General features: G+C 36.4%; 1 protein-coding gene and 1 pseudogene across 1 annotated transcript; one reads left to right on the top strand and one right to left on the bottom strand.

The window, feature by feature from the left end:
- Positions 1-1,082: 1,082 nt before the first annotated feature.
- LOC102610538 (calcium-transporting ATPase, endoplasmic reticulum-type) lies at positions 1,083-6,607 on the top strand. The gene is made up of 8 exons (XM_006491264.4): positions 1,083-1,571; positions 2,022-3,571; positions 3,650-3,771; positions 4,165-4,443; positions 4,520-4,903; positions 5,078-5,187; positions 5,262-5,490; positions 5,768-6,607. Exons 2-8 carry the CDS (start codon positions 2,104-2,106, stop codon positions 6,329-6,331), a joined length of 3,156 nt encoding a protein of 1,051 aa, XP_006491327.1. The 5' UTR covers positions 1,083-1,571; positions 2,022-2,103; the 3' UTR covers positions 6,332-6,607.
- Positions 6,608-7,434: 827 nt separating this feature from the next.
- Positions 7,435-12,656, bottom strand: LOC127901234 (U-box domain-containing protein 44-like; annotated as a pseudogene).
- Between the last annotated feature and the right edge of the window lie 2,682 nt (positions 12,657-15,338).

The following is a 15,338-nucleotide window of genomic DNA, read 5'->3' as shown; positions in this document are numbered from 1 at the left end:
CCAACCTTACCAAATGCAACGCTTACACCAGCAGCGAACCGGAACAACACTCATCTTATAAAAACACTATCGTTTTTTTCTTTTTCATCTTCTTTGATTTTGAGCGGTGGTACTAGCTTTGATTTTGCAGGAGCTTGCCATTATTTTCAATTTGATTGTTTTGGATTTGGTTGGTAAAGTTGTAAGAGAAGCTCTTCTGTGTTGGTAAAATTGATGTTTGTAGTTTTTTCACGGGTAAATTTTAATGGTTTTCCACTTGTTGAGCTAAAAACGGGAGTCAGATTTGCCGTTTTGTTAGAATCTTTGGTCCCTTTCTCCTTAATCATTTTCCTTCACCGCCCACTTAGCCCATTATGATTTATAAGGAAGAGATGGCAAGAAAATTTGGATCCGGTCCACACCCACAAATATCCGACAAATCTGAATCTGAAAAAATTCTAATTCGAATCCGTATTATTTTATATTTAAATTATTTATTTAATATGTATTAGTATAACTAACTCTATAATTTTGATTGATTTATGTTGTGAAATTTTAAATTATGCATTTATGGTGTTATTGTATATTATTTATGTTGAATTTTTAATTGTTGAATAATAAATAATTTTTATTTAATAATATTACATAAATTATTGAATTTAAAATTATATTTAAATTTATTATGTAGATCCGAATTCCATTAAATAAGCATCATTAATTATTCACATTCTAAATTTTAAGTTCCTAGCGTCACAAGTAAACACACCATTATAGAATTAAGTATTAGGTTAGTTAAAAATAATTCAAGAGTTTTTAATAGATGCATTTAAAAATTAGTAAGGTATCTGGTTACTTTCTCTTACAACTATTTTCTTTTTGACAATTCAAAATTACTTTTTTATCTTTTGAAAGAGTGATTTTAAAGTACCTCTACGTACTATAGTTAATGCAGCGTACATTTATTTAAAAAAAATATTATATAATTAATAGTCAAAGTTTTAATTTTGTACACATATTTTATATATATAATATATATTAAATGGAAATAATATAAAAGATGTCCTCTAATATCTCTCCCTCTGAAAAAAAAAAAAAAATCCAACTGAAAGACGCATCTAAGAACTCCAGCAACAACTAATGTGACAAATTATAAAAAAAAAGTCTTGTTAAAAGATCTTTTTCGGTTTTAGGCGGGCCCAAAAATCAGAGTAAATTGGTCGAAATCTTATCAATTTTCTTGTCTACGGTTAAAAGTCAACCCCAAAGGTCGAATCTGTAAGCACACCAACGAGCGAGGGCAATTATTTTGAAAAAAATAATAATAATAATAATAACTGCTGACTGAAAGGGAAGATTAGAAGAAGGAAGATTCAAATATTCTACACCTAGAAAGCAGAGAGGGAACCGTAGAAGTTCAAAAAAAGTGACCACTGACCAGTCATAATGTAACCACAATTCTTCATTTTTATTATTTTATGAGATGTGTATATATTCCGCTTACTTGCTTGGCCCAAGATTAGATTTTGTGGTCGTCGAAGAGAATTTTTTTAGTCTTCTGCTTCGTTACCAAGCCATTAGCCACCGCCTTTCTTGTAAGTTGCTCTTCCATCTTTAAAGGCTCTTCACCCCCCCCCCCTCTGGGTACTTTTCTACTCTCTTTGTTGTTTGTCTTTTATAATTAACTGCAAACTGCAAACTGAGGGTCTTTCGTTCTGTTTTGAGAAAAATTTGTAGTTGAAATCAGTGGTTGTTACTTATGTTTACTGTTATTTTGTAGTCGTATCCGGTTTATTTATCCTTTGGGTTTGTTGAACCACCCTTACTGTGTTATTTATTCATTTATTTTGTGGGTGGTGGTTAGTTTTGGTGTTAAAGAAAAAGGATTGTAATTGTGTTTGTAATTCATGGTTGTTGTCTGTTTTCATTTCTAAAACTTCAATTTTTCTTATGTGCTGTGTGTTCCTTTCTTTTCTTTTTTCTGGTATGGAATCATAGCTTTATTTATATGGTTTTGCTGAATTTTGCTTCATGTGTTTGAACAGTTTTGCAGGAAGTTGATGTTTTTATTTATTTATTTTTTTTTTCGGTTTGGAGAGATAGATTGAACCCCAAATTTAGAATACCATGGAGGAAAAACCATTTCCTGCTTGGTCATGGACTGTAGAGCAGTGTTTGAAAGAGTACAATGTGAAACTAGATAAGGGTCTGAGTTCTCGTGAGGTGGAAAAGCGGCGGGAGAGGTACGGATGGAACGAGCTTGACAAGGAGAAAGGGAAACCTCTATGGCAGCTCGTGTTAGAACAATTTGATGATACACTTGTGAAGATACTTCTTGTTGCAGCTTTTATATCTTTCATTTTAGCTTATTTTCATAGTAGTGATTCTGGGGATTCTGGTTTTGAGGACTACGTAGAACCATTGGTGATAGTGCTGATTTTGGTTCTTAATGCAATTGTTGGGGTGTGGCAAGAGAGCAATGCTGAAAAGGCTCTTGAAGCCCTCAAAAAGATCCAATGTGAATCTGGAAAGGTTTTGAGAGATGGGTATCTTGTACCTGACTTGCCAGCAATAGGTCTTGTTCCTGGGGATATTGTGGAACTGGGGGTTGGGGACAAAGTCCCTGCTGACATGAGAGTTGCAGCATTGAAAACTTCTAGTTTGAGAGTTGAACAGAGTTCATTGACTGGAGAGGCAATGCCTATTTTAAAAGGTACTAGTCCTGTGTTTTTGGATGACTGCGAGTTGCAAGCCAAAGAAAATATGGTTTTTGCAGGCACGACAGTTGTGAATGGGAGTTGTGTTTGTATTGTTATAAACACCGGAATGAACACTGAGATTGGGAAGATACAGAAGCAAATACATGATGCATCTTTGGAAGAGAGCGACACCCCATTGAGAAAGAAGCTGGACGAATTTGGCAACAGGCTTACTACCGCAATTGGGCTGGTTTGCCTTGTTGTCTGGATTATGAATTACAGAAATTTTCTTTCATGGGATGTTGTCGATGGATGGCCAGCAAATGTCCAATTTTCTTTTGAGAAGTGTACCTATTATTTCAAAATAGCTGTTGCATTGGCTGTAGCTGCAATCCCTGAAGGCCTTCCTGCTGTAATTACAACTTGCTTAGCTCTTGGTACCAGGAAAATGGCACAAAAGAATGCTATTGTTCGGAAACTTCCTAGTGTAGAAACTTTGGGATGCACAACTGTGATTTGTTCAGATAAAACTGGGACACTGACTACAAATCAGATGTCTGTGACTGAATTTTTCACTTTGGGCAGGAAAACTACTATTTCCAGAATTTTCCATGTTGAAGGCACAACTTATGATCCTAAAGATGGTGGAATTGTTGATTGGCCATGCTACAATATGGATGCTAACTTGCAAGCAATGGCAAAGATATGTGCTGTTTGTAATGATGCTGGGGTTTACTGTGATGGCCCTCTCTTTCGAGCTACAGGTTTGCCCACTGAAGCAGCTTTAAAGGTTTTGGTTGAAAAGATGGGTTTTCCGGATGTTAAAGGAAGGAACAAGATCAGTGATACACAACTTGCTGCAAACTATTTGATCGACAGCAGCACGGTTAGATTAGGTGAGTGGAAAATTTATTTAAGCTCTTCAATTACAACATGAATTTCTTGATCTCATCCAATAATATATTCAAATATAGGCTGTTGTGAGTGGTGGACAAAAAGATCAAAGAGGGTTGCCACATTGGAGTTTGATCGCATTAGAAAATCGATGAGTGTTATTGTCCGCGAGCCTACTGGGCATAATCAATTACTCGTCAAGGTGACTGCCATATTTTATTAAATTCCAACTTCATTGTAAGAGAAGTAACTATGTAGAAATTAGTATGATAGTATTGTTTTCACTTTGATTTTGTTTTCTGTTGATTAAGTGACAATTAATGAAAACACTAATATGTGTGGATATCTTATTCTTTTGATTTTAAAACTTGTGAGTATAATCCATTCAAACAGAAAGTTGGTACAAAACTGAATCAAAAGAGGCATGATGCATTATATTTTTGCATTTGCTAGGGCAGTAAATAAGCAAATGGAAGTTTTAGGCTCCAATTTTTTGTTATTTTCTGCAGAGACGGCTGGCTGACTTTTACAATTAGCATGAAATCTTGGAAACCGGATGGCTCTTATATGCTTTATTTAATGGTCTGATTTGCAGGGTTCTGTTGAGAGTTTACTGGAGCGCAGTTCACATGTGCAGCTTGCTGATGGATCTGTTGTTCCATTAGATGAACCATGTTGGCAACTAATGCTTTCAAGACATTTGGAGATGAGTTCAAAGGGGCTGCGATGCTTAGGAATGGCATACAAGGATGAGTTGGGAGAGTTTTCAGACTACTATTCTGAGAGTCATCCAGCACACAAGAAGTTGCTCGATCCATCGTGCTACTCCACCATTGAAAGTGACTTGGTCTTTGTCGGGGTTGTTGGTCTGAGAGTAAGTAAATGCCATAGTACTTGTGCTTCACATCAATTAATGTCTATATTAGATTCTTACTAAACACATTCAACAGGACCCTCCTCGTGGTGGAGTTGATAAAGCAATTGATGATTGTCGTGGAGCTGGGATTGAAGTTATGGTGATAACTGGAGACAATAAGTCCACAGCTGAGGCAATTTGTAGGCAAATTAAATTATTTTCTGGAAATGAGGATCTTACAGGGAGAAGTTTTACGGGTAAGGAGTTCATGGCTCTTTCTTCTACACAACAAATCGAAGCTTTATCTAAACATGGAGGAAAGGTGTTTTCCCGTGCTGAGCCTAGGCATAAGCAAGAAATTGTGAGGATGCTAAAGGAGATGGGGGAAGTTGTTGCAATGACGGGAGACGGTGTAAATGATGCTCCTGCACTGAAATTGGCTGACATTGGAGTTGCTATGGGCATCACTGGAACTGAAGTAATATGAATTTTTAAGCTTTGTTGCATTTATGTGCTAGCCCAAAGGCAGTGGGCAGTGAATATAGAGTTGCCAATAGAACTAATATCTTGCAACCATAGTATAACTTTTTAAGTAAAACTAAGGGCCTGATTTTCTTCCAACTATGGAAACCCTCTATGTTTACTGTTCCAGGTTGCAAAAGAAGCTTCGGATATGGTTTTGGCAGATGATAATTTTGGCAGCATTGTTTCAGCTGTAGCCGAGGGTCGCTCAATCTATAATAACATGAAAGCTTTTATCAGGTACATCTCTATTATATCATCTTCTTCCTTCGATTAGTTTATAGATGTCTTATTCAAGTGTTCAAAACCTTCAGGTATATGATATCATCCAATGTTGGAGAGGTGATATCGATATTCTTGACAGCGGCTCTGGGCATACCAGAATGTCTGATACCTGTGCAGCTTCTGTGGGTAAATTTGGTTACTGATGGTCCTCCAGCCACTGCCCTTGGTTTCAACCCTGCTGATGTTGATATAATGCAGAAACCACCCCGGAAAATTGATGATGCTCTGATAAATTCATGGGTTCTTCTGCGTTACTTGGTTAGCATTGATCAACATTCTTATTCTTAATCAGAACTTTAGTGGCATTTGGTTCTTCTGCATTACTTGTTAGTATAACAATGTTAAAGATATTGTCAACTTTTCAAGATCATGAAGCAAAATGAAGTGCAAGATAGTTAATGACATGTTCCTGAATATAACAAATGAAAAAGCAGAAGCTATCCTCCTGCAAAATATTTAAATAAAACTTCAAAAGATTTGTGTGATTATTAGGCAAGCAGGATGGTTCTTACTATCTTTCTGTTTTTAATGACAGGTAATTGGTTCTTATGTGGGAATTGCAACTGTAGGCATATTCGTCTTATGGTATACGAAAGGTTCATTTATGGGTATCAACCTTGTAGGCGATGGACATACACTTGTGACTCTTCCTCAGCTCCGCAATTGGGGAGAGTGCTCAACATGGTCTAATTTCACCGTAGCTCCATACGCAGTTGGTGGGGGTCAGATGATAACTTTCTCCAACCCTTGTGACTATTTTACCATCGGTAAAGTTAAGGCAATGACTCTGTCACTTTCTGTATTGGTGGCAATTGAGATGTTCAATTCCTTGAATGCACTCTCTGAAGACAACAGTTTGGTTACAATGCCACCTTGGAGGAACCCTTGGCTTTTAGTTGCCATGTCAGTCTCATTAGGACTCCATTGCCTCATACTTTATGTTCCATTCTTGGCAGACGTGTTTGGCGTTGTTCCTTTGAATCTGAATGAATGGTTTTTGGTCATTCTGGTTTCGGCTCCTGTGATTCTTATTGATGAAGTTCTTAAATTTGTGGGGAGGAATAGAAGATTAAGTGGGAAGAAGGAAAAGACTGCATAAGATAATGGGTTGGAAGAATTTTTAGATTCGACACTGATGGTGACAGATTAAAAATGAGATTCTAAATGTTTGTTAATTTTTAAATTCTTTGATAAATTTGTTTCTTTTTTCCAATGGGGAACAACTATAAGTTAGACGTTTTAGTTTACTGCTCAATTTAGCAGATTACTGTTACTGTTCGATATTCTTTTTTTTTTTTTTATAGAGAAATACTTGTGTTTTATTTTTGTAGAATTTCTGAAGAATATGAACAATATAATAGATTGTGTTTATGGATCCAGCTGCCTTACCCCCGGGTTTTCAGATGTAATGTTGTTTGGTGCTACCAATTATTTGTTCTCCGCTTTTAACCTTCTCATTGTCTACTATGTTGCACAAAAATTGTTTCTCACCTATGTTTGGTTGGAAGAAGTACTAAGAGAGGAAATGAATGGAAAAAAAAAAAAGAAAATAAGAGAAGAAAAAGAATCAATCTTATTTTCATTGTTATTTTTTAATTAGATATAGAATTCATCTTATTTCCTCTTATTTCTTGTCCTTTTCTCTCCTCTGCTCTTTTTATATTTTGTTCAACCAACCAAGTTATTGCTCCCGCGGAGCTCACTGAAGTTAACAGTCCATTAGCCTTGTAGGCTGTTTCTTGCTCCTCCCTGGACCTTGAGGCATATCTGTTTCCCAATCTTTTACCTATTCTTTGCCAGAATAGCCGTCTACTTCTTGTAACATCTGTCCGTACTTTAGTCATAGGATTTTTTTTGTTTGTCATCCAACGATGGGCTAACTACATGACAACCGGACAGGCTTGTTTACCCCACGGGCCACGGCCGCGGGTAACAAAGCCTTGGCATGTATTAATGTCTAATTTCAGAATATTTTCAGAATTACCGTCATATTCTGTTACGGCAACGAATAAAAATGCTTCTCCCCGAAGTCTTCAAAGTCCCAGCATTTCGCATAGCCTGCTATTATTGAAGGCCAACGTTGGGGGTACTTTCACAAAATCACAAAGTATTTCATTAGAAGACTTGTGATAGCATACACGCGGATTATTGCAGAGGCTATAACACAAAGAAAGAAAAGGAGGTAGGAAAAGAATCCAGCTCTGAAAAAATAAAATTCACTATGAATAATAGTCTATTATTGGGGACATTAACGCCGACTTTTCTCCTCCTCCAATGAAATCAATTACCAATTGGGCTTCAATTCAACTGTACAGACAAGATCAAACCTTACGGCGCTAAAATAATGGAATCTCACCCCTCCAATAATGGTTTTCATTACCACCAGAAGGACACACTGCAAATGTTCTTCTTAAATAAGAAGTCGTTTCAGAAAACTACATTGGTATTGGCTTTGAAATGAACCACCATCAGGTCCTGTCCTAAGATGAAAGGCATGCTCTGTTCAGATTTAGACATGCAAACTCTCATGCTTTGCACGCGCAAGTCATCCTCCAATTGTTCGATGATTCTGGGTGCTGCCTTTGTGAAAGCATCAAGGAGAGGTACGCCATCATTATCTCATCAGCGCAAAAATTTCTATAAAATTCAAATTGGTTCAACCTACTAAAAGTTCTTTAGAAATAAGAAGACTGATCTTGGAGCACATTCAAATGAGCCAGTACTCTGGCTGAAAGAGACTTCATACTACTGTTGCCTCGTTGTGTTAAGTCGACCAACGGCATCTGAGCAGATTTCCCGTACTTTTGTTTAAACTCTGGCAGTCGGAAAATCCTTCTACAGAATCCAGAGCCTTCTCCTGCAATTTTGGAGAGGGTGAACTAAGAAATCTTACCATACGGTCTATGGCATTTGCATCTTCAAGCACCTTGCTGCCATTCTGTAGTCTTTCACCTTCAATTAATGTTACTAATGCATCTAAAGAAGCCTCACAGGCCCCATGATCTGGATCTTCAAGAACCCTAACAAGTGGTCTAACTGCATTAGCCTCCAAAAGGCAAAAAGATGATTCAATGCCACATAATCCTCCATGAACCTGGCAGCCAATTTCTGGTGGAGGTGAGAAACACCAGAACCCCTTACGCTTCGGTATTGGTCGACTTAGCCCAAGGGAATTTTTGAAAAACGAGCAAGAGACGTGGCTGCATGTTCTTTTGTCAGGGTGGTTCCATACTCTATAACTGAACCAACTTGGGAATAACACCAGCTTCAGCTGCTCTCTTTTGCCATTCCAAGTTTGTCGGAGCAGTGAAACGCCGTAAGGCTCCAACAGCATTTTCAACACGACTTGAAATCTATTTGGATCATTCTGCCTTCCATTTTTCAGAAAATTTAAAACAATCGGAAGTGCACCGGCATCCAGAAGCCACTGAGTGAATTGAGGTACTTCCGGAAGTTTAGAGAGAATTCCATGCGGAGGCAATCTCTTCCTCATTGTGAGAAGATTGGATGATGGTGACTAAGGTCTCAAGGCATTTCTGACCCACATGCTCCCGGATGATTGCTTCATCTCCATCATCTACCAAGCAACAGAACAACTTCACAGCATTTGCTCTGACATTTTCGTTATCATGCTCACATAGCTGAACTAGAACTGGAATAGCCGAACACTGCCAATTATTAAACCAGTTAATATGGATTTAAATGAAATCCCACAGAAACTGATTATAGAGGAAGTCACACTATGGAGGTATTTGAATTAGGTGTGGGTTGAAAAAAACAGAGACTTAAATAACATGAAAGAACTCAAAAATTAACCTAAACAATGCAATACAAACTGTTTTCACTATATGTCAATATCTAATGCAACGCAGAATTAAAATTTCTACTTATATTTCCAAAGAATAGGCACTAGCTTTCTTTCAGGATGAGGAAACATAAACAAAGACAGAGCATGCATGTACCCAAGCACACACAAACACCTCTTCTTCCATTAGGATGTACCTGTGTTAATGTGGTCTTGATATTTCCTGCAGAAGGAGATCGACACAAAGCATTGAAGGTCTGTAAAATTCTTTGTTGCACATTTGGCCCGGTCAAATTAATTAAAGAGAAGAGCATAAAAATTTCTTTATCAGATTCCAGCAGCGTAACTGGTGTCTGGCTGGACTCTTGGTACATGGTTGATACTGCAAGATGCATAATTGCAGTTGCTGTCTCTTCACGTAAGCTAGAGGATGATGAGCTGTGATGAAGGAGAAGATCTACTAACGGTCCAACAGCACCTTCTTTTATCATCTGCAATCCATTTTGGGGCACACTTGAAAGATTCCGAAGAGCTTTAACGGCCACTTTTTTCATTTGAATGTCACCACGAGAAACCAAGTGAAGAAGTGGACCCAGTACATTTCCTTCAAGCAAAGATGCTTTGTGGTGGTCAGTCAACTCCATTTCAGCCAAGGTTGTTGCCATGCGCATTTTTACACTTTCAGGTCCTGCACAAATAAATGAAACAGCACTATTAGAACATGAATAAAATCCATTGGCTAGAAAAGAAACGATATAAACCTATTCTGCATCTTCTAGCAAATAAATTCAAAGTCTAAAATAACAAACTAACTTGACTCAAAGTCAGAGAAGCTATATTGTAACACGTGAAGTTTTAGAACCTGCAGAAAGCCGTTGAAGCAAATGTTTAAAATAATTTGCTTTTGCCATCTGAACCACATTATCGTCAGAGAATGAGAGGTTCTCCAATAGTTCTTGTGCATCTCTGGAAGCTTGATTGTCATCACTGCTTGCCATAGTCACCAAGAGGAGAATGCACCCCTGAACGTCCCCAATCTGGTCTCGTAATGTATTACAAGTGGATAATTCCAAAAGTAATGCAACTGCCAACTTCCTTTCCTCAATACGACGCCCAAGAGATCGAACAATAGATTCAACTGCATCATCACCATTTGCGAGTCTTTCCTGCAAAATGTCTTCAGTTATCAGGGTAAACAAAATTTCATAAAGCAACCTGCAAATTTTTTAACAATTAGCATACCCACTTCCCATAGTAAAATTGAAAAATAGAATCTAAATCTGCGTAAGGGGTAAATCAACCGCCCACATGCAAGGAAAAAAAACTCTGAACAAATATGTCTGGAGCTTATAGATCAGTTTTAGAATCAAACTCATAAACATGCATAATGATAAAGCAACAACTCATGTTGGACAAAGTTTTACAATGAGTTGAAAGCTTCCTTGTCCTATCTTATTAAGAAACATAACAGCCAAACAAAATTTGAATAAATGGTGGTTTAAGTTAAGAGTACCTTAGTATCATTGCTATCTTTTACCAAAATGTGAAGAATGATAAGAGCACGATTCCTTACATCACGATTTTTGGAACCAAGTAAATAAATAAGTTTTGGTATGTAGTTCTCCAATATTACCCATTCCCGGTGCTGGTCTCTTTGTTGACAGAGATCTTGTAGCTGTTCCAGGCAATGAAGCACTTCTTCAACCTCCGTGGACACGAGTTTTGGTTTCATGGAAGCAATTGTAATCATGGTGTTTCTATCCTTCCATTCTTCAATCGATTGCCTCAGGGTTTTATTTGGCCTTAGAATTGATGTGTCTAGAACAGTCATGGTTAGGGGACACAAGTTGTTCCCATCTGAAAACCATTTTTCTATAGCACTTCTCTCAAATGTCTGTCCCGAAGAAGTCTCCACAGGGTCCACCATGACATCCCGCGTGATTGGGCAATAAAATGATTGGAGAGGTTCCAAAGGCTGGCTACCCAAAGACTTCCGCTTGGAGAAATACTTCATCTCCTTCTCCCTTGGAGATGAAGCTGCATCGGCCCTTTCTAGTAAAGCAATAATCTGATCCATTTGTACAGCCTCTGCTTGATCCTTTCTCATCCGGGAATTTTCAATCTCACTCTTGAATTCATCAAATTCCTTTTCAAACGCTGACCTCTCAGTTGAGATACCAACAGCATCTGCTATCAGAGATAGTAAATGATTGGCATAAGAACGATCAACATTCCTTTCCTGTATTCCAGACTCAACTTTCTCCAAAATTTCTTCTTCAGCTATAGCTGCCCTAAATTCAGCTCTCTGCATATTGTCACAGACCTTCTCAATCTCTTCAATTATATCTGTTGAAAGATCTAGGGAGGCCAAAGGAAGGATACCTAGTGCCTGGCTGATCTCTCTAGCAGTGTCCTTTAAGCGCTTAACTATTGCCCGGCAATTCATTAAGAGATACACTTTGTTTCTCTTGCTGCACTCTGTCGTAAGTTCCTTTGCACCTTTTATTTCTCGATTGAGAATCTCTATAGCACTATTTAAGCCCTCAGAATGACTGAGATCTCTTTTATTCAGCTCTTTTAGGACTGGGACAATCCTTTCCAAATAAGCTGCAAGTTCCTTAAAACTCTCCTTCTTAATGAGAACATTATTAGAAGCAATCATCACCTCTAGAATGGCCTCTACAATCTGAGAAAGCGCTTCCGAAGCTGGAACAGTTGAAGCACTAGTAACCACATCCAGTGCCATCATATGAAAACAACCCAGCAAAAGCTAGGCAGCAAAACCTTCTCTTTCCATGCCAATAGCAACTACAAATGGCAGGAGTCAAATTGTATGGCAATTGTCGACTGTCTGATGCCTAAATCACCCTGCTAAACTTTCACTTGATATGCCTACATTCAGTTCCAATTTGAAATAAGTCAGCCAGCAATTTGATTGGAATAATCACGACTCGAGAGTCTAAAAATGAATTCGTCCTATAAGCCACAAATTAGTTTCTGAGAATATGGAGGACCAAGAAAAATAAAATTGCCGAATCAAAAGTAAGTCATATTCCTTGAGAAGTATAAATAACTTCAATAGATGTGCCTAGTGAGCTTGCGAATTTTTTGGAAGACAAAACAACAAAATCATTACATTGATAATACATTATCGAGTTGTTCCTAATAAGCAAAAGACTGTGCATCTGATGAATCCAATCCCCGAAAGAAAAACAAATCAACTCAGCCAAGCCAGATTATTGCTTGGAGTCAGTTTACGAAATAATAATAATAAATTTAAAATTCACTTACAATTGCCATCATAGAGCTGGTATGCATGTTGTAGACAGATGTCAATTTGGTCAAAGTTGAACAAATGAGATCAAGAAACAAGGAGTTTATTTCATCAACATTCAACTTAAAGAACCAAACTCCAGCTAAGAGGTAAGAGCGAGCAGCAGAGTCAACAAAGTCAACAGATGAAAAGAGTTAATGCCCCTGAAAATTCCCGATTTCAGCCTTGGAAACTGGAAAGGACACGCCTTTCGCCAGCAGCCGGACCAAATAGAAGAGACCCAGACAAACAAACAAACAAACAAGCTTAGCTCAACTTAATAATATGAAAATATAATTAAAAAAAAAAAAAGACTTTTTTAAAAAAATAAATAGAAGTGTTTATTTATGTTTTCTATTTTATTTTATCTGTTGGTTTTCTTCTGTATAAGAAAGAGAGTAGCTGTCGCCCCGGCCCCTGCCCCACCCCCCGCCCATCCCATCCCATCCCACGTAGAAAGGATAAAAATGTAATAATAATAGTAACCAACGACCCTCTTCTAAAAACCAACTTACGCGGCAAGATGAAACGACGGAACAAAATTGTCCGTTTAGTTTATGTCATGAAATAATTATAGTTATGTAAATATTTATCAAAATATTTTTTTTTTATCTCATAAGAACTTATGACTAATGATGTATTTATTAATTAATTATTTAGTTCATTTATATAATTATAAAATTATAAAAAGATGATTCATTCCTTATTTGCAAATACTGAAAATTAAATGAAATTTTTCTGTAAATAATATGTCTCTTATTTACTTTCTCTCTCTTTCTCTTTTTATATCGTTGGGCTCTTCATTGATAACTAATTTAATAATTTCTTTATTTTGATTGATTTATTTTTTTATTCTTTTTACGTTTAATTTTAATTACAACCCAAAGCCTAATGCCGGTAATTTATTTATGCAAAGCTAAGCACTGTTAACTACTAATGTGATACTGTAAATCTGCAATTATTATCTTTAGTGATGAGGTATTTAATAATATGTATGTAATCTTCTTTGTATGAATTAATTACGACATCATTCAATTTCACATTTCATGATGCAGTAGTGCCGAAGAGGCGTTTCATGTCCGACCAAATTGTGACGAGAAATAATGAATGAAGATTCAACAATTGAAGGAAACAATTGCATTTTAGGCTCGTGTCACTTTGTAAGTTGAAAATCAAATTCAGTGACATTATTTTATGGTTAAAAAAAAAAAAAATCAAAGACCCGTACACGGCTAACACGTGAAATGGACGGCAGTACTACTAATCTAACCACCATTCAAATATAAAAAGTACCAGCAGACTAGCATTTGTCCAAGATGACTACGCCTAAGCTACGACTTTTCTTTCAAAAATTAATAACCTCCGCGGATTGGTTGACTTGTTCAACATGGAAAATAAGCCACAACCACCTGCGAGGTTTTTTTAAATCTTATCTTCGGATCACAGCTGACCCAGACCCACGAAGGGTCCCTAACCCAATTAGTTTTATAGCTTTCAACTTTTAAGAATCCTCCAGGCAAGTCTTAGATAGCTGGTGGAAAGTTTCCCGGTGATAGCAGAAAAGGAAAAGAAGAAGAGTAAATAATGCCAATGGCAACGGATGAAGAATTTTCATGTACACAGTTAACACATACATATTGAACAATTTGGAAATTTACAGCCCTCAGGTCAGGACCACCTCTCTACTACTCACTAGGGTCGGCAACGGGATGGATGATGGGTTGATTTCGACCACTAGATTCAAATTCAGCTTCTCCCTACGAAATGAACAGAGAGTGGTTTGGCAGCTCAAACTTCAAACTCATTTTATCAACAAGAAAATAACACAGACGTTCGAAGAATTGGTGTTTAGCTGCGAATGATCTAATTCTAGACAAATGCATATTGTCTGTCAAATGTTCACTTTGAGGTTTCCACGATTTGTCATGGGATCAAAAATAACCGTTTACCTGCAATTGATGATGATTGATCAAACTACCACCTAGCTATAAACCCATCGGACCTATTCTGACTCTAACAACAACAAAACAACGTTAACAGGAAAATCAAGAACAAAAAATTTTGCTTTTTTAGGTGCGGAAATATTAAGATGATCCAACACACATCTTGCCCTCTGATGCATTGAATCCATGTTGTACAAATTATAATGAACTCACAAGTGCACGAGTCTATTAGAATAGAAGTCAGGAATAATGAGAACGAACTCACATGGATTGCTAGTTTTATGAAAGACAAATTTAACTTAAGCTAATTATAACTCTTAACCTAGTTAAAAATAGAATATTTTGTTTGAAGAGATTTAAACTAAAGATGCAATTAAAATTAGAACGAGGAAATTAACGGAAGAATTCAAGAGATTAAAACTTTTATAATTATCTAATTATCAATCAATTTTAAATTTTGGAGTGACAACTCCAAATCAATATAATATCTACTCATGAATATAAAAATTAAGCTCAATTAAAATTAATTATATATAGTTTTTTTTTCTTCTTTTAATAGTATGATATTTAAGCATCCCTTATAAACATATTGAATAACAAAGAGTCAAAATTTTCATAAGCACTCAGTGTAAATAACTTAATGAAAAACACATAATAAAAAATAATCATATATAAACTTTATAAATCCAAGTAGAGATTTAGTGAAATATTTATCTTAACAATTAATAATACACGACAGTAATAATGAAAAGATTTAAAAACATTCAACTAATTATGTGAAACAAAACAATAAATATTGAAATACATATATAAAAATTTAATTAAATAAAAAGTAAATTATATTATTGAACAACGCATCATCCTTAACCCTAATATAAAAATTTAATTACATATAATTAAATTAGAAATAAAAAAAAATATAAAACCAATATGAGAAATAAATTCAAACGGCTTGCTCTTCTCAAACCCGTGGGTCCCCTTTTTTTTTTTTTTTGAAGTCTGTTATACACAGATATTACTGACATTACATCAGACATTATAATTA

The sequence above is a fragment of the Citrus sinensis genome, chromosome 3 (genome assembly GCF_022201045.2).
Source record: "Citrus sinensis cultivar Valencia sweet orange chromosome 3, DVS_A1.0, whole genome shotgun sequence".
Classification (NCBI taxonomy): domain Eukaryota; kingdom Viridiplantae; phylum Streptophyta; class Magnoliopsida; order Sapindales; family Rutaceae; genus Citrus; species Citrus sinensis.
The sequence above is the reverse complement of the archived record's forward strand: the minus strand, read 5'-3'. Positions and strand labels throughout refer to the sequence as shown.